Here is a 20,308-nt window from a genome sequence, read left to right on the forward strand (position 1 = left end):
TATTATTATTATTATTGTTGTTGTTGTTGTTGTTGTTGTCGTCAGTGTACATAGTTCATAGCCGTGCTCTTGCGGAGCCTGTGCGAAGGCGGACCCGGCGGGCAGTGTCCGTTAACCGCCCAGCGGCGCGGGGCAGCGCTCGAACATCTGCACGCGGCCGGGGATCGCCGCCGCGAGCTGGGATGCGTGCGGGAGCGACGTCCTAGCTCACCGCGCGCCGCCCGCCCGCTCTCCGACACTGTTGACTGCGACGGCTTTTTGCTTTTAGATTTTTTATTATTTTTTTGCTCCTCCACGCTATAACCAACCGAACCAACCAACACCCCCCCCCCCCTCCCCACCCCTGGGCTCCCTCTCCTCCTCCTCCCTCCCGTTTTGATGTGAGAAGCGACAGGGAAAAGCAGCAGCGCTCTGGCTCCGCTACAGCCTGTGAAGAGAGCACCAGCCATGCAAGCGCCCCAACTCCAGTACGACTTCTTCAGCGACGACAACGCGCCGAAATGGCGGGGGTTGCTGGTGCCCTCCCTGAATAAGGTAAGCCGGGGGCTGTGGGGATCTAGAGTGGGGCGTGTGGGGCGTGTAGTGAAGCGGCCGTCGGAGCCGCCCGCGATGTGGTCCTGTCAGTGCGGGTCGGAGGTGAGGCTGGCGTTGCCGTGAGCAATGCTAAATCATCTCTCGCCGACGATGGCCGGATCACAGAAATGGGGCCGGGGGAACGCCGCTCATCCAATATTATTAAGCGGCCTTCGGTCGCCTTGCAGGGTCTGAAGGGACAGCTTGGCCCGACCGGCGAGCCGAGCCCGGACCCGTCACCGGCTTGGCTGTCCACTCGCCTCGGGCTCGGCCCGCTGAGGTGCTGCTCCAGCCAGCTGTGTTGATAAATATATCGCCCAGGGACAGGCGTGCTGTCACCTCGGGTGGGAAGTGTGTGTGTTGTGGCCGCATTTCCTGTGATCGCACTGACACAAGGCTGCGGTCATTCCCACTGAGAAGCTTACCGTCAGCGCTTCGTTCTGTGGTACATTACTTGCATGCTTGCAGCTAGGCCCGTGTATGGCCGTTTACAGAAGTCCTGTGTTGTCACTGTTGTAACAGTCAGCTGATGGTGCGCTGGTGGTTTATTGTCACTGTAGGGTCTCCTGCTGAAACAACTGAACCTGATCATCTGAACCTTTGTAATAGAACATTTCTGATTTTTCTTTGTTTATGTAACAGACCAATTCAACTTAAAAGTTTTCCGGGAATTTTTAGGTTTGTTGAGGAGTCAATTTCTAAGATTATCATTCTATTAGATATATTGAGCATATATACCTAGGGGATGTTTAGTTCTTATGGGCAGGTTATATCAATCTGTGCAGTTCAGGTTTTGTGCACTTTAAATCATTTTAAAATAATACCATTCTTATGATATAGAAGCTGTCTGTTTGACTCAGTGATTTTGCTTATTAATTTTGTGACACTTGGTTTATAGGTTTGAGGAAAATAGACTTAGGTGTTATTTTAACTACTACACGAGACTGTTTTTCTAAGGGCAGTAACCTTCTTTGGGTATAACTTTAGGGTCACATTATGTTTTGTGTGTAATTGTAAGCTGGTGATTTAGCATGCATTTTACTAACAAACCTAGTTTGTTTAATAGGAATTTTGTCTGTGAATTATTCTTATCTAAAATTAGTATTTTTTAGTGTATGCATGCATTGTCATTTGCATTCAGTTTTAAGAGATAAATATAGGACTAGCATTATGGGCATCTGTTTTATTTGCACAATATTGCAAATAAATAGGGAAGTAATATGCAGTTTCATGTTGTTATCAGAGTGAATGCTTTCATTTCTAATTGATTCCCCTCACAGGGCTCATCAAATTGCATCTTGTTTCTGAACCTTTCCTTTTGCTGGTGTGTGTATATACAGCCTCAGTCTATTGTGCAATTGTAAGTGTTACAAGCAGTCCATTTAATTGGATTAGGCAACATTAAATCAAGTTTCAAAACAATATGTATAGATTTCCCAATGCCATAAATAAGCATGCAGGGGTAGCACAGTTGCATGGCAGTTAGTGCTGCTTCCTCACAGCTCCAGGACCTGGGATTGGGCATCTGTCTGTGTGGAGTCTGCATGTTCTTATCTAGCTTGTAAGGATTTTCTTCTGGTTTTCTAGTTTACTCCCACTTCCCACTGTCACGTTCTCTGTAGCCCTGTAATCGATTGGAATGGGGAAAAGCCTGAAATGTGTTCTCTTGAAGTACTTAATTACTTTGTAGCGTTTGTTACATGGTACTAATAGATTGTTACAGCTTTGTGAATTGATTGAAAATCCAAAAGCCAGATGGCATTCCAAATGCAGAAGTGAGTAGGGCGTCACTTATCTGGGAATAAGTGATGTGGGTGTGGGAGACAGCACGTGCCTTGCTCCTCAGCTCATGAGCTCACTCGGAATTGGTCTTCCAAATGTACAGGCAAGTGAAAGGGAGCTCTTATTGAGTAGAGAAAAGGGACTAACATGTCTGTGGACTGAACTTCATGAGCTGTGGTTAGTGATTCAGCCCCACCCCCGCCACTAGCACCTAGAGCGAGTGGGCAGTAGTGCGGTACAGGGTACAAAGTGGAGCTGCCTGCAGTTTACCTGTTCTATGAATAGACAGCTTCGGTTTTCTTGCAGTGTTCACAGGCGAATTAAGTAACAATAATAAAACAAAGAAAAAGGTTTAAGAGGACTGGTTTTCCATGGCCTTGCTTAGCCACTTCAGCCAGCACTGTAATGGATTAATGATGCATGTTTCATGCAGTTCAGGTCCGCCCTTTGATGTGATTGATTCATATTATGCTGAGCCTCCGTCTAGCACAGGGGTTTTAATTATTTTTCTGGTAGTCTGTAGTGGTTTTGTACCCATGTATGTAACGGATAATGCTTCCATTTACAGTTAAAATTGTGATGATATGCCACAATCATTTGACACATCAGGAAGAACCAAAACCTCATTGTTTACTTCAGGTTCAGAACCTCTGCTGCTCAGAGTCATTCTGCTCATTTCACTTTCCCTCTGAGATTTAAGAGGGTTGGCTGACCTTTTAATACCCTCCGACTGAAGAAAACAATGTGTGGTAATTTGTACCAGTGGTGTCTTAAAAATGTTGTGTGAAGTTTATGTGAGCAAGATTAGAATAACACTGTAAAATAGTAATGTGAGAGGGCTAAATTTGAAAGATCTAGTGTCTTCCTCGTTTAAATACTGAATTGATAAGTTACTTCTCAGTTTCTGTGTTTCCACATTGCATGTGTGAGTAGCAGTATTGAAGGATACGCACATTTTAAAATGCGTCTGTTTCAGTAATTAAAAGTATGTGATGGTTGTTCGTAGTTGTCATTAGAACACTTTGCGTTATTTGTGCTCCGTTTTGTGTTGTCAGTGAGTGAGAGCTGGTGCACAGATGCCCCTGTGGCCCTCGTGTTTGACAATGCAGGCAAGAAGGGAAGTGATGCAAAGCTTTCTAGTGATGTCTCTTGAGAAGCAAGGCACTTCATATGTATTGTTTTAAATCTTTTAATAATTTGCAAATGCACAATGCATTAAAAAAGCACACATGGAAGGTTACATGCAGATTATTTTAATTTTGCATTTTCAAACATCTTGCTGTTTTGACTTTGTCACTAAATAAATGTTGGTGCATGCTTGGTGCCTAAGTTGAAGAAGAGTTTTCTCACCTTCAATAATTAATCTTTTTGCACCTGTTAAATTTTGCCTTTCTTATTTGTGCTTTAAAAAATGGGAACTTGAATTCTGTGCTAGTGCAGAAAAACTGTGCTAGTGAGAATTAGCAAAAAAAAAACAGTGGCTCAAGCTCAATATAGAAAGTGCACAGCAAAGACCTGGAAGGTGCTAGGACATGTTTTCAATTGCTTGTTGCCAGTTTCTGGCTTCTGAAGTGAAAATGAAAACTAGTTTGCTGTTTTAGCAGTGAGCCAACAAAAAAACTGCACTGCTCATTGCTAGGTTTCTTTTCAAAACAGGGAAAACATTACAGAAATAGTGTTTGTTCGGGGCTATTGACAACTTTATAGGCCTTGTGCATTTCAAAGATACTTTACCACCATTTATAAACACCACTATTTATAAATGGACTTGGATTATCTAATAAAAATGTATGATAAAATGCCTCCTCTCTAAACACAGCTCCTTTAAAATGACTCGAGTGTTTTTGAGACGATTTGTTTCTTAGTAACCGAATATGAGTGTGTTCACACTTGACATGACCACCATTGGAAAGTAGTCACAGTGAATAATAAAGGAGACAACAGATGGAGCAGAAATGCTTGTCCTGGGGGTTTTTGGTGGCATAAGCTTGTGGAAAGATAGATGGAAAACTGCACAGATGCATAGTCATATATCCTTCAAAACAGAAGGCCTGCATGTGAACTAGTGCACAGACTTGGAAAATTGTCTTCACATAAGTTATGATTTCATTAGTACAGATGGGTTTGGTGCTGTAGTAGCTGCTGTCTTCATCCACTGCTGCAGAACAGTTTAGTTTTGTTCAGTAAATGGTGATGGATAAGAACTATGGCTTGAAAGTCACACAATAATAGTGTTTGTGTGTTTTTAGTCTCATTTCTAAAGAGTGAAATGAGAAATTAAAGCAAATACACTGCGCTCTCTTGTGAAAGAAAAATGTACATTTAATGCAAATTTCTGTAACCAAACTATCATCTATTGTTTTGTTAAAATGTTAGTAAATAAATAACAATTCTGTATTTTTATATCCTTTCTACCTAACAGTCTAGGATAACCACTTATTTGAGCTGTCTCGCTCTTGTAGCCCAGAGAGTGCATTGCAGAAAAACACCCAGTTATTTTGACACCTTCAGATCTGTTATGCAAATATTGGGATTTGTTGTCCAAAGCTAGGTAGTCACATCCTTGCTTAAAACTGTTGAAGCTCTCAGGATCCTGAGCAGCAACTGAGGGCGCTGGTGTACAGCTGGCCTAGGATACCTGTCAGCCCCAGCCTCTCTGTGTCATTAAAAGGCCCTGTGGGATATCCTAACTTTGTGCAAATCCAGGCAAGGACCTTATGCAGATGGAGACCTCCAGAGTGTAGATCATATGCTCACTGCAAGCAGGGGCTTTCACTGGACAAGGAACCCTGGGCTTCTCTGTCGGGCTTCTTACCTAGCTTTTGAATGACTTCTGCGTTTTCCCTCTTTCTAAATATGCTGCAGGATACTGCCTATTTCTTGACAATGTATTTCTATTCACTGGCATAGAAGAGAAATTCTCTTTCATGTCGGATTGTTTTTCTGATCAATAAGTAATGCTCGGGAGTGCTCATCATGGAATGAAATAGCTTGCATTGAACAGTGGTTAAATCCATTTTAAGTTTTATATTTTTCATGTTAACATTTTGAGCAAATATGCAAAGACACATGGAGTTATTTTAGACATGTTAACTTTTCTCCTCCAAAACCCATCAGATCTAGCTAAACACTGAAATTGTCCTTCTCGGCCCTACATTTTGATTGTTACAGGCTTAACTACAAGACTTAGATTTCCTGATGGACCAAGGGAATTCTTGTCAGTGTTTGACCCTGTGGCCCAGTTTGGACAACTCCCCATAGAGCGCTGTGCACTTTGTCCCTCTCTGGTAGTGTGGTTGTCTCTGTGAATTCATTTCACATTAAGTTTTAAATAGAAGGTGTTACAAGAAACATGAAGTGAAAATGAACTTGCTTTAGGTTTGACACACACCAGACCTAGTAAGGAAAGTATTTCTTTCTGTTTTGCTCAATTTGTGGAATATAACATTTTGCCATTGAAGAAATTAAAGACAAAGCTTTGTCATTCATCTGGTAATTATTTCCTGTAGCCAATTTATAAAGACATTGTATACAAGAGGATAAATTATCCCAATTTTGGGACTGACTGTAGGTTTTTCTAATAAGTCTAGCTTTATTTTCTAACTCCTTCTTTCACCGGTGTATGGCCTTCACCATCTTTCTCAGCATTCACAGTATTTTTGACTTGTAGATGCTCTGAAATACATTACAAGTGTAATAACTTTGGCAAATATTAAGAAAAATTTAAAAAATCCTGTTGCACAGAGTTAAACCTTTGATAAGATCTCTGATCCAGTTCTGTGGTTTCGAGATTGTTTGCCTCTAGAGTTGTTTGATGACTCATGCCTGGTTTAATTCCTTTTAAAATTTCAGAAAGTGCATGTTCTTCTGGGAAGGTATGCAACAATTGTTAAAGACATTGCAGATCCAGTAAGTGAAAGTATTCATGAAATAGAACTAATAACATCACAGCACCAAAGATGTTTGTAAACTCAGGCTGATCTTGTAGAGAGTTCTTCTTGAGGTTCTAAATGGTGAAAAATACCTTTTTTTTGCCCGTGAAAGTTGAGTCTTGTCAATATTGGTTTTGTATAGTCTCCCAGAATGTACAGTTTTCCTTGTTTAGTATGCAGCCCTTACTACAGTATTCTAATGTAAGATAAAAGATCAGGAATCCCTTGGGGCTTGTTGACAGTGTCGGCCTAGACAGCAAGTTTTGCCTGCACTGCAAGTCTTTAGCTGTCATGTCTCAATAGTATATCAAAACATGACTCGTGTTTATTTGTCTCATTTAGATAATTACAAAATGAATCTTTTGGTGCATCATGCAGGCCATCATGTGTGCAACAGTTCACGTTGTTAGTAAATATTTAGTTAAGCAGTGAAAAAGGTCAGTGACCACAGGAAACCCAGGGTGTTTTCACAACATGTGATAAACAGGGATCACCTATTCCCCACTCTGTTTCATGTTGTTAAAAAAGGTTTTGTGTAGAAACCGTTTCTGTCTTCCATAACATTCAAATTGAATGATCACGCATGCACATCTAAGGCAAATGGATTAACGAAAGTGTGCAATTGGAAAAGACACAGAATAGGGTTGTGCTTTACTGCTGCTATGACTGTCTGCATGCTTGGGGCAAGACTGCTTTTCAAAGTCAAGGAGGACAGAAACTTGGAAGTAGCTATAATGCAGCTCAGTATTATGGGTTCTAAAGCCGTGTTTCTGAACCAGCTTAATGCCAGGGACCAGCTGGTTGGCTTTCACAACTGTTGTGGATCTCTTGGTAAAGGGCATTTCAGTCTTTTTGCAGTACACCTTTTGAGGGCGACTTATAAATCCATCCATTTTCTAAGCGCCTCTTCCAATTTGGGGTCACAGGGGAACTGGAGTCTGTCCCAGCAAGCAATGGGAGCTAGGCACGGTACCCACTGGACGGTACACCGGTCCATCACAGGGCAGTTTGACACACTCACACCAAGACCGATTTTCCCAGAAGCCAATTAACCTAGCTCTATGTCATTGGACTCTGGGATGAAACCGAAGCTCCTGGAGGAAACCCACGTGAACACTGGGAGAAGATAAAAACTCCACGCAGACAGCACTCCAGATGTAGGCTTGAACCCAGGGCCCCAGCGCTGCAAGGCAGCAATGCTGACTACTGTGGCACCATGCCACCGCCTATATGTCAGTGCTAGGCCTGATTATGAAATGAAAGTACACACAATGAGGCTCTAAAACTAGGAGATGTTTAGTAGATACAAGAATGGTCATATGGGAATGTTCTTGCAAGTTCATGTTACACAGATGAATTTTATAGAGTGCTAACCCACCAGGATAATTTTAATTGCCCATTTTTAACATTATCTGACTGCCTACTGTCTGCCCCGCATTGCACATGGTATGTGAACCAAAGCAATTGCTGACCCTTCTCTGAAGAAAATAATTACTGAAATACTCTATCTGAATGAAACTACAGATGCTAAATTGTAGTTGTTACCCCACTATTCACTGCATTGCAAGTTGCATGCAAGCCAAAATTATTACTGGCATATACCTGAAAAGGAAAAATATATAATTTATAGCTCTATTTCTGTGTACTGCATCGTACATTGCACACCTACTAAATCCCATTTACAATATCTAGTTTTAAGTTCTGTTCAAATATGAAACTTACATTTAGCAGTCTTTCACTATGCTTTAAGCAAAATACATTAACAATGATCTAAAACTGTCCAGATTCTACTGTTGTCAAGCAGTAGCAGAGAGTTTGGAGCCAACATTGGTGTACTATGCAATTTGCATTCGAAAATGTGCCAGCTCAAATTTTAAAACAAGCAAGTTCATTATTTAACATACTGGATAGAAACAAACACCATATATACAAGTTGTCTTTCTGGTAGAAGTGTGGGGTGGATTTCTTACTTTTTAACTGCGTTTTATTCGAGAACAAAGCTAGTGGTGTGGAAAGTACATTTATGCTGTGGGGTGAGTGGGTTTTTTTTTAAATTATGTGCTTTTTGCATTTATCCAATATCAAAAAATTTCATTTTTGAATAGTCAGATAAGTCCGATATTTTTTCCGATTGCACTGGTCCAAGACCCGGTTATATAGTGTTAGTCAGAAGATGCATCTTGATTATTGTGATTTCTGTTGAAAACCCACAGGCAGGCAAGCTGACCTTCATGATCTGGCAGGGCACAGAGCAGTAAGGGGAGAACTGAAGGCTCTTTCCACCATTGAGTGTTGTAACGTCTCGTCTTTTTGTCTGTCGGCAGGCTTTTGCCATATTTAGGAAAACTGCTTTTAGCGCTGCTCTGAGGAGTAACTAAAATTAGCCCCCTGCAGTTTACAGTAGGATGTTTTTCTGAGTTATTGGAGTTTCCATTACCTCTTTGCTGTCTGACTCTGATGTAACAGGCAGCATTTGCTATTTGGTGTGCAGTGCTTTAGCACACAAGCCAAACTTTCTATTTGCCCAGTCAAATTTATCAGCTGTGCAGGCTGCTGTTGGCCCCAGTACAAGGCAGAGCTCTTACAGGGTTGTATAATTACTTTAAACACAGAGGAGGGGAGGTGCCAGGTGTCCTCTTAGGGCATGACTCGTGCTAATTGTGGGTGAAATTGTACTGATACTGGACTCCCAGACATTGCATTAGGTAATCAAATCCTATTTTTATTGGTATTTTGCAATTCCCAATTGATTGAGACAATTCATTGAGTCATTGTATCAAAGTTTTTTTTTTGCTGCACATAGAAGGTACTGTGCTACAAAGTAATATTTTGTCAGTTTCTAAAACAGTCTTTAGAGGAATTATATGTTAATGCTTTCCCAATGCTAAGTTGCTCTGGTGTTGTGTTCTGTTGTTCACTATAGCTGTTTGGGTGTCTTTCCAAAATCTCTGTTGGACCAGTTGGGCGTCAAGGAAAATCAAAAACTCATTTGAGCAATAAAAATTCTTCACACCAAACATGCTTAAATGAGAGAAATGGGATTGGAATTTGAACTTGTAAAAGAACATTTTTGTAGCCCTGTGCATTTTTGTTTTGAAGATGTTACAGGAATTTGTCATGGGGTGTGGGGACTGTTTCATTAGCTTTGTATAGCAGAGTGGGATTTCACAGCTGTCCGTCTCTCCTCCTTCTTGAGCTGCTTTCTGTGAGAACAAAGTGTGATGTCTGGAGACATATCCAGCCTGGCCACAGTGTGCACAGCCTGCACCCGCCCCCTCGCGCTGCGTTTCTGACAGTGCCCAGTGCGTGGGTTTTGGCAGTGCCTGCACAACGTCTGGGCAACAAAGGACTGAGATATTAGGAGGGAGTTCTTTGTCTGGAAAGTTTCTTCAAATCTGCTGCTTTTCTCCAGTCTGAAGCTGTCCGGCAAAAGAGACTGAAGGTGTGAGGAATTGGTTTAAGGGTCTGAAGTATAGCTCTGCTGTGTGGATTAAGGATATTGCTGTTAGTTTCCATTTCTGTCAGTTTTTTTTTTCTGCACAGCTTTTACTCTGCTGCTGGAATCCGCCTCAGAATGAAGGATTTTTAAAAATTATTTAACCAGATTAAATCAGTTGAGAACAAATTGTCAGTATTCAGCCTGGCCATAGCCTTACACATCATTGTTGGACAGAGATAAAGAAGTTAAAGAAAGAAAATTCCAATCAATATAAAATAAGTAACATAATATCTGGTCATTTAATAGAAGATGGTTTTAACCATAACAGGTCAGACAGACATGGGACTGAACCATGCACCAGACGCACTGCAGAGCCACCTGAAGCATAACCACTGTTCTGCAACTCTTCCAAAGAACTGGGCACACGAATGTTAAGTGACACTCAAGGGGTCAATGGCAATTGTAAATATCCTGGTAAGAAACCCATCTCTGTGACCTCTGGCTGACATCCCTTGTTTACCTGGATGTAGCTCTTTACAGGGAAGGACTGAACCAACCAGCCGTCTATAGGACTAGACGTTGCTGTGTTTTGTTAGAAATGCGCAGTGGTTAGTGATGTGTCACCTGAAATAAAAGGATTGGTCCTTGCAGCTGCCAGCTGAGGGAATGACTCTCGTTGTTACCACTCATTGCATTGCTCCCAAATGACTAGCCTGAACTTGCACTGGGGACTGAACCACTGCACTGGAATGGACTCATAGCCAAATCAAAAATGGGTGAAGTGAGAAGAAATTTTCTCCATTTGTTATTTTTTTACTTGGAGAAAGATTTGACATATACTCTGTTCTCTTATACAGAGATGGACAAAAGGTCTGAGCAACCTGATAATACTTATACGTCAAGAGTAGGCCACTTCACTGCATGCACAGCTATTATGCTCCCATCACCTAATTGACCTGTTCTGTGTTGAGAAACAGCCTTTGACATTGCACATTCTACGTTATAATTAAGCTACAATATCCATGTTGCTGCTTGCTGGGTGACGTTTCTTTGTCGGAGTTTTCATTTAGAATATTAGTTGGTGTCACTTGATGAATGTGCAGTAAACGTTTCAAGTCTTTAAGAATGTTTATGCACGTGTGCTTACTCACTGCTGCGGCATTGTGTTGCATTACTGCAGATCTTGTTTTCTTGCTTCTTGCTTCTTGCTCGTTTTCTAAAACAAGAAGTGGACAGCCTGCTTTTTCGATGAGCTGGCAGTGGGGAGGCCAGAAGAGAAAGCTGGAGAGGTGCTGTGCGAAGGAGCAGCTGCTCTTTGACAGCTGACTGTGGAGAGGAGGGCACAGTGTAGTGAGGAGGACTGCTAGCCAGGGGATTTCCCTGCACACGCTCCCCAGGGAAAGCGACCAATTCTGAGGCCCGTGTTTTCCCTCCCCCTATCTGCGCGTACCATTCCCGTTTGCTCACCTGAATCCTGAAGGACTTCTGTGTGCTGATGTGTGGGCAGTGCTGGCAAATGCTGAAAATGCCACAGCAATGCTTTATCAGCCACAACTATGTGTGGAATGGAGCTGAGTGCCTTGGGTTAGTCAGGCAGTGTCCTGTGATGGGCTTGCTCCAGAGAACGCTGTCTGCGGCCCATAGGAATCCAGGGTCTAATCAGTTTGTTTGTTTTGCCATATTTTAAGAAGAATATTGTCTCCCAGTGTCCATATGCAGCTCAAGCTGTGTCAACAAGCCTCAGAGTGATGTAAATACTTCAAAGCCTGATGGCAGGGCCATTTTGTACATGACTGAATTATGCACATTAGGAACACCCCTCGTACCTTATTGATTTTAATTTTAATTAAAAACCTCCTTGAGAGGATATTGAGGGTACTTATTTATATGTGCTGGTCAGTTTCAATTTGGGAGAAATGTAAAGCATTTAGTGCATGTCCAGGAAAAAGCAAAAAATTTTTTTCCTCAAGAGCACCTTGCAGAAAACTTGGAAGAGTTTTTTTTTTTTGGAATATACTTTTATGCTAAAATAGTTTTTTAGATTTTATTAAAATTAGAATGGAATTGTTGTCTACTCTTTAACCATGCACCACAAAGAAGTGTTGCATTTTATTTTTTAGTGTTTTGAATTAATGGAAAAGAATTACAAGCACCAGCTGTGTAGTACAGGCAAAAATGCTTGTTTAGTAGATTTTGCAAGCAGGACAGCTGTGGAATTGTGTATTACAGTTAAATAGCACAGCAGTATACAGAGCTGCACAGTAAAGGTTAATGTATTACTGCTGACAAGAGACCACACATATTGTGACCTCTATGTGGAGTGCCCCTTTTGTGCTACCAAATAATCACTGACTAGATATGATTTATTTTCTGTTTTTACTGATGTGAACGTCTCTAAAGAAATGGTGCCACCACATTGGAAAGCATGTATTAGTATTTTCAGATTCATTGTGTTTTTATCTGGTACCAGATGGGAAATCCAAACAGACTGTGCATTTATTTGTGACGTGAAAATACTGTACCAGGAACCGCATACACAAAGTGATATTCTGATATGCCATGAGTGGACATTTAATGTCTTTCACTCTCATTTCATGGTGTGGATTGTGCCGTTGGGACCTCAGCATAGAATTAAAAACATTTTATAGTTTATAATCCCTCACTCAAATGAGATATCAGCATAATTTACAGTAGTTGTAATTGTCGAGTGCATCCCTGGGGCTGTTATTACAAAACTTCTCTTTAATTTCATGCTACTTCATCTGTCCTCTCTCTCTGTGCATGTACATTGCTCTGCAGGCCTGCACTGGCTGCAGTTCCTGAGAATGAAATTCCACACATATCTTTGGGTGAGTCTAGCATGCATTACCAGTGCCTCCACCCAGGCAGCCTGCTTTTCAGTAATAGCTATGGAGACATGTTAACGTCCACAGCCGCTGTTGCCTCTCGTGATCTGGATTGAAGGTGCTGCTGTTGCAGCCCGTGGTCACTCACCAAAGGCCCCTCCATGGCGGGGCATCAGAATTGGAGCAGCTTTTTTTTGGTTCCCTCTTCCTTCGGGAAATACCTCCTCATTGAGTGGCCAGACGTAGACGCTGGCCCTCTTGTATCCCCTGTATTTGAATTATTGTGGCACCCTGGCAATTTACTCCCACCCAGTTCTTTTTTTTTATACTGAATGGCTGGAAGGTCTTATGTTTTCAATGGCAATAATCAGAATGTCTAGGAACTATGAGGAAGGCCGTAATTCGAAAGTTAATTGTTTGACAAATGTAACTTGTATTTTTGTATGCGTGTACCTTTTTTTAAAGCTGTATCCCTATTTCTTTGGTAGTTTTACATGCGTTATATATCATCTCATGACATCTACTGCACCGTTTTGTTTTTCAGAACAAGATGCACATGTTTAATGTAAAATCAAAATGTCTGTTTTTACAGCCACTTTTCAAAAGTCTAAATGTAATGTGTCTTCCTGTTATCTTGGGTTGCTAGCCGGTTTAGTGAAGACGTTAAGTGGTAGGGTTTTGAGGTTGATTCTCTTAGGGATTTGATAAATTAGTAAAGTACTGGAATGCCCCAAGCACTTTGTGAGGCATATAAATGACCTTTTCTACCAGTATTTTACTGAATTGTTACTATGGAAAACTCCTTTTTTACTGTTCTAAAAATTCCCAGCCTTCATGACGTGCCTGGAATGCCTTACATTGAATGTGCGTGGTTAATGTTCTCCTTGGGAAGAGTGCAAACAGCCCTGTGCATCTCTTCCTCGCTCCTTCAACAATATGTGGTGGACTGCTGCAGGTGGGCACCCTGTGATGTAGGCTGGGTTGTTGTCTAAAGGATGAAACCTCTCCAGCAGCAGGGTGTGTGTAGCACCATTTGAAGGAACTGTGTGGCTCCAGTGAGTTTCAGGTTCGGCCCAGCCGGGTCCCTTTGGAGTAGTGCTCTCTGAGTGCCTTTAGTGACTGAGACTTACTAGGGAATTTTTTATTCACCTCCTAAAATGTTTCTATCTTAAGCTGGGTTTGATTTAAAAATGTGGTGTGCTTAAGTTTCGTGATAATTCTTCACCAGTCTGATTTACTTGGGTTTGGTCGCTCTGGCAAGTCAAGTAATCAGTCAGTGCATCGGCCATGTGAACAACAGCAGCGTCAGCACTTCTCATTGAGGTTTAGGTCATTGTGACCAGTCTGCTCATTATTGGTGACTGGCTCTAGTTATGGACCCAGCCTTTCAGATGTTGTGGCATGGTGGCAATATGGCTCTTAATTTAGCCCCAGGCTCCCAAGTAGATCTGTCTGAAAGAGGCCTCTGTGGCTATAATCCCATAACTGCTGTCATCTCTAGTTCCCAGTTTAGAATGTTCCACAATGTGAATCATTGAGGCTTCTCTCCATGAAAACCTGCATGCTCTCTGCACAGTATTTTGCTGTTAATGATTCAGTATGATGGGCTGCTGTGATTTTTTTTTATGGCTTTCTTTTTTTAGGTAAAGAGACCAAAAGATGACTCTCATTGAAAGCCTCAGACAGCAATCTCTTAATAAGAAACGGTTCCTTGTCACTTTATTTGGGGATTTTGTAATAGCATTGTTTATACATTTCCAGATAATTTCAAAGCAGAAATTGTTTTGCATCATTTTTTATCAAAATAAAAGCATGTACATGCCTTATGAAAATGTATTATCGACTTATTTAAAAATACCACTTTGTTAGATCATCTCTTAAAAACATCTAGGCAGATCTTTTATGTGAAATAGGGTATATACTGTGCTGGCACAGTAGAACAAAGCGAGATGCTCTTTCTCCACATTCCCTGTGCTGATGCTTCAAAATGGGTTTCAGATGGGTTTCAAAATATGCAAGAAGTTGGCTGAGTTAGCTTGTTATCATATTTAATTTTCACACTTGTCCCCTGTGCTCTTGACATGTGGCTTCAGGGTTGTCTCTTTGACTGGTTAATAATTTCACCTTTGTTGTAGCTTCCAAAAAAAGCAATTGAAAATGGTCAGCATTTGGAACATCTCTTTACATTGGGTTACAGGGAAAATGAGGTGACGGAGCTCATTGGTTTAGCCCACAGTTGTTTCATGAAGGGGTATCCCTTTGAGATGATATTAGCCGTCGTTCAAAAATGCTTAGCACTATGTGTTATCCTGTAGTTACTTCCCCAAGAAAAAAAACACCAGTGTTTTTAAGCATCACAAAAAGTTTTCAGCATACCTAGAAGGGCATTTTAAATTGCTACATTTTTTTCTCTAAAGAAAAAAATAAAAAATGCTGTAAATGTAGTGTGAGGTAGAAAATAACTAGTGTAGATGGATACCCTACCCTACACTATAACACTGAAAACTTCCCACGTGTTTCAGCAATATTAATATCTTAAAGAATGTTTTCAGGGTAAATTCTCTCCTGAACAGTAAATACGTAGAATCCATAAAAGATAAGTTAAATGGCTTTTTGAAAAAAAGCAATACACTGTTTTAGGTAGATTTAAGAAACTGGTAAGCAACTTTGCAATTTTCTTGTTCATGTTCACCGCTGAATGGACAGTGTCTGCGTTTCCCGGTTGAAGGAATATCTTAAGTTAGAGCTTTTCACAATCAATCTGACAATGCGTAGAGTATAGTTCACAAGGGCACATCTGTGCCTCAGGACACTGCAAACATTTCAGAATGTTCATTGCATCTTGTGACAAGTTGACATTCTGTCAAGCTTCTCCACAGCTGTGGCATGTTAGCCTGGGAGGGAGAATGAAAAAAAGAGCTTTTAAAAAGAAAAAGATTGTTTATTCTAATGTAAATATTTTCAAACCAGTAAATAAATTGGAAAAACCCATCCAAATTCTTGTGGAGCACCACAGGCTGGAAATAATAGCATTTCTTGCCAAAGCTTAAAAGTAAAAGCGACAGGCCTGCGGCTTTTCCTGTTTTTTGGTCTTCCACAGCCCTGGGAATGAAGTAAACAGAGGCTTAGAAGGGTCTACTCACTTAAGACTTCAACAGGAATCTACACAAAGTATAAAAGTGTTTTCCTTGGCTTTATGACCTGTTTTTAAGTCTAAGACCATGAGGGCAAAGAAGGAGACCTGTTTTGGCATTTACTCTCTTCCTGTTTGTTTTACCTGTTGGTCCAGGATCCTCATGGCTCTCATTATTTTGTAAGATCCTGTGGAGTCTGTATTCACAACACTGCCTCATAACCTGTTAGGAGACGTCTGTTGTATAAGAATGGTTGCAAATGAGAGCAGGCCTTTTTGCCCATCTAACTCTTTTGGATGCTGGTAGCTAAGTGATCTAAGGATATCATCCAGATGTTTCTTGAAACGATCCAGGGTACTGTACTCAGCAACCTTGTGTTGAAAGCAGAATCATTGATTTGGTCCTGCACTTAGTTTTGTTTCCAAAGTCTTCAACAGCCATCACTTCTCTTTTTGCGTTTTTTAGTGGCGTTTGGCACTCCTTGAAGATACTGTGACTGGATGCCTGGATTTCAGTGTTTGTGACAGTGGTGTACCAGGATCTGCTGCCTTGGTTTTCCTGTTCTTGACTGTCTGTTACCATGTCTTGGTGTGGAGCAAAGCTTGTTTGGCAGTGTGACCGGTTGTCCGGAACAGCTGTTTTAGTTTTTATCCTACAACAGCACTCAGCTTCTGTCTGTTAACTTCGGTGTTGTTGCTGTGACCCTCAGGGAAACATCCATTTATATTTTGAAGGAGGAACTGGACTCTGCCTTGCTATCTGTTATCACATCACAAGCATCTACTTAATGACTTTTTTTGCCATCCATGAATATATAATATGATTTTTATAATATATTCTTATCAGTGGTGTCTGATTAAACATTAAACCGAATCGGCTGATAAGCGAATATTTTCTATAATAAAATCCCCTTGCTTTCATTCTTTCTGTTTTGACATTTTCCCCTTAATATTTTAATAATGACTCTAAACTACTGTCTCTTTTGCTTTTTACTGTGTACTATGGTATCAGCCAACTTAAAAGGTAGAAAAGAACATTATGATATTGTGAATGGCCACAAAGAAAAAGTGCTTTGTTCTGAGCTCCTGCAGGATTTCTGATTGACCTGTCCTATGACTGACAGTCAGACTGTGAGCTATTGAAGGCCTTGGTGCTCCTTACAGCATGGGCTGCTATGGTCCAGCTGCAGAGACAGCATCAGGTTTAGAGCAGGGCTGGAGAAGCCCTGTCAGCATTAGCTAAAGTGGCCACATTCATTATGGATGTAGACCACTTATGCCCTGTGATATTTAGCGATGAAACTGCATTTATGAGTGATGAGCAGAGAGCTGTGGTTTCTCAGGCACTTGCTTTTTGGCAGTCAAATAAGACCAGGACAAATTTACCAGGGGATCATAGTACTGTATGTCTGAAAGAATGTCCACTACCCGACAAATACATACAGGAGCTTAATCTTATATTTTGACTGTCATCTGCTCAGATAAAAATCAGTCACTCCAAACATGTAAATCAAAATAAAGGGAGCACAGTTCAACACGACATGTTTAGCCACTTGTTAGTAACTTTAACAATCCAAGACCCCCTCTGTCTTCTGGAATGCACTAGTGACGCACCAACTGCAGTGTGACTTGGCAAGTTGTACTCTACACACTGTTCCGTGTGTCGGATTTATTCTAGTCTGAGCCAGCAGCCATATCACCCTGCAACTCACAACTGGTAACCCACTGAAGCTAAGCAGGTGTGAGCCTGGTCAGTACCTGGATCGGAGACCTTCTGGGAAAAACCGAGATTGCTGCTGGAAGAGGTGTTAGTGGGGCCAGCAGGGGGCGCTCACCCTGCGGTCCATGTGGATCCTAATGCCCCAGTATAGTGACGGGGACACTATACTGTAAACAGGCGCCGTCCTTCGGATGAGACGTAAAACCGAGGTCTTGACTTTCTGTGGTCATTAAAAATCCCAGGGCGTTTCTCGAAAAGAGTAGGGGTCTAACCCCGGCGTCCTGGCCAAATTTCCCATTGTCCCTTACCAATCATGGCATCCTAATAATCCCCATCTATGAATTGGCTACATTATTCTGCTCTCCTCCCCACTGGTAGCTGATGTGTGGTGAGCGTTCTGGCGCACTATGGCTGCCGTCGCATCATCCAGGTGGGGCTGCACACTGGTGGTGGTGGAGGGGATCCCCATTACCTGTAAAGCACTTTGAGTGGAGTGTCCAGAAAAGCGCTATATAAGTGTAAGCAATTATTATTATTATTATTATTATTATTATTATTATTATAGTCTACTAAATATCTTGAATTGTATGCAGAATTGCTGCATGTCTGTCTGGTGAAGTGATTATCCCTAGCCCACTACTCTGGTTGTGATTCTTTCCATTGTTTGTTTTCTTTAGTTGGTAAATTTAAAACAATATGGCATTTCAAGTAACACCGCAGGATTTATAGGCATTTTCCACTTGTGAACTGTGCTCAGACGTTTCATCGGCCAGGTAGTTCAGTAAAATAGTTCACTTTGAAAATTAAGGTCTTAGGTGGAAAGAATCCTAAAAACCTTTATAGTGCTCAGGACTAGAATTGTCTTGCTTTCTTTACCTGAAAACACTGCTGAACTATCTTTGACAAAAAATCGCAGCTTTTGAAGTTACAGAAGCCACTTGACTTCACAGTGAGATGAACCAGAATGAGATGCCAGCATCGGTTTACAGAGCATTGTTATGATGAAAATCAGCAGCAATTGTACAGTACTGTTACATCAGAGTTTATACAATGTTGCCTTCACTGACAGAGTTCCAAATCTCTGCAGACTCTGTTTCCCAGGTAACTCTTTGTAAGTGCATCATGCTGACCATTGCTGAGACTTGTCTGTCAGAGCTGTTTTTCTGTCTCTTTCTTTCAGAAGTACTTGTAACAGGGCTTGTATCAGTGTTGTCACCAAAACCTCATTCCTGTTCCTAATGAGGCCTGGGGTCTTGTGAATGGCCATGCTGTAGCAGGAGAAGCTTGTGCTGATAAAGCTGAAACTTTATGATGATCCTGTCTGGCTCTTGAACTTCTGCCAAATATAACAGAAATACTCTGTACAAAAAGAGGTTTCTTGCTTATTCATGCTCTGTCTGCGAGAATTTGGCAAAATTGCGAATTGAGCATTGTTGCTTCTTGCAGTTCCAGGTTTTGTTCCAAGAAGCTGATTTTTTTTCTTGTATGTTAGATGTGGAAATATTCAGTGCAGCGGAGAATCATAGAAGTAAAAAGGTGCCATCTGGGAAAACAGTCTGCATTTGCTTTCTAATAATGATAAGAGCATTTACTATGTGCTGTGTATAGCAGCATTTTCTGAAGAGTTGAAGCCGTTCAAGCAGTTAGCTGCGTCAGCATGTGTAGGCTGTCAACACCTGAAGAAGGCTTCACAGCTGAAGCATTGTATCCTTGTTCTTTTCCTTTCAGAATGGAATAAACCTTCATGTTACGTTCCTGAAGGGTTGTATGGGAATGCAAGATTTTTGGAAAACTTTTTCACTGAAACAATTGGTTGGGTAGGCAGAAAGTGAACAAGAAGCACAGTATACATTAATTAGAGTGACAAGTCACAACTGAAACAGCAGGAAGATTCAAGTGATGCATCTCCATACCTACTAAAGCAACAGTGCTTATTCCTTCTCTCAGAACTCTTCAAATCCTCAATGGTTAAAGCTGAAAAAAGTGGTGATTGAGGCCAGTAGCAAATTTTGATGTAATTTAAAATGGTAAGCTCAGGTATTAGGAAAACATCTGACTGCACTACAAGTTCAGATTTTTCTATTCTCAGAAAAAAACGACACTATCTTGTAGCACCATGAGTTATTTCCATAACTGTTTAAGGTTTCGGAATATGCAAATGCATAGATTTAAAGATTTAATAATCAATGCTCACATGATGGCTGGATTAGAAGGACCTAGACTATTAGTGGCTCTCTGAGACTGGACCTTGCGAGTCACTAATATAAGCAGGACCTTAAAGCCACAGCTGTCCTCACTCTTTTCTCACTGTTTCCTTGTGCTAGGTGTTGAATCAGGTCCACCCCAATCTCTCCTCGAAGGAGGATGCCTTGCAGTACATCGAGGAGCTCATCCTGCTGTTACTCAGCATGCTTTGCCAGGCTCAGCCACGCACTGTGCAGGATGTGGAGGTGAGTTCTGCAGAGGAGGGCCACGTGGCACTGCTTCATTCCTGCATACTTTTCTGTTTGATTGCTTCTGTTTCACTGAACACATATGCATCCCTTGCGCCCACTACCTGGGCTGCAGTAAGCCCATCCACTTAACAGTTTGGTGTTCCAGCTTTTGTTGGACAGAATGCAGACTCCAGCAGGCCTGGAAGCAGAGTTGTAGCTAGAGGGTAGCTCCGTTGCCACCCCTAAATATGGCTTTGCCACTCCATTTCAGACGTTACCTGAATTCCCATATTGCTTTAAATTTGCGAGCTAAAGAAAATATAAACATAGGAAAGAATTACGACGTGTCTTAAATGTATTTGTATGAGTGTACGTAAAGCTTATATTGTAAATGGTTGGTGTGGGCGAATATGCGGCAGATTGTTCTAGATCACTGGTTCTCAAACTT

General features: G+C 41.4%; 1 protein-coding gene across 4 annotated transcripts in view; it reads left to right on the plus strand.

The window, feature by feature from the left end:
• The window catches only part of sos1 (son of sevenless homolog 1 (Drosophila)), a 57,112-nt gene that overhangs the window by 540 nt on the left and 36,264 nt on the right, over nucleotides 1-20,308 (plus strand). For 2 of the 4 annotated variants that reach the window (XM_088610420.1, XM_088610422.1), the window contains exons 2-3: nucleotides 389-534; nucleotides 19,750-19,875. In XM_088610420.1, the coding sequence (XP_088466546.1) occupies nucleotides 448-534; nucleotides 19,750-19,875 (213 nt within the window). In that variant the 5' untranslated portion in view covers nucleotides 389-447. Of the gene's footprint in view, nucleotides 1-45; nucleotides 535-19,749; nucleotides 19,876-20,308 lie in introns of those variants that run through there. The other 2 variants (XM_088610421.1, XM_088610424.1) reach the window with 1 other exon arrangement.

This window comes from Lepisosteus platostomus, chromosome 17 (genome assembly GCF_059453375.1).
Source record: "Lepisosteus platostomus isolate fLepPlt1 chromosome 17, fLepPlt1.hap1, whole genome shotgun sequence".
In the NCBI taxonomy this organism is placed as follows: Eukaryota; Metazoa; Chordata; class Actinopteri; order Semionotiformes; family Lepisosteidae; genus Lepisosteus; species Lepisosteus platostomus.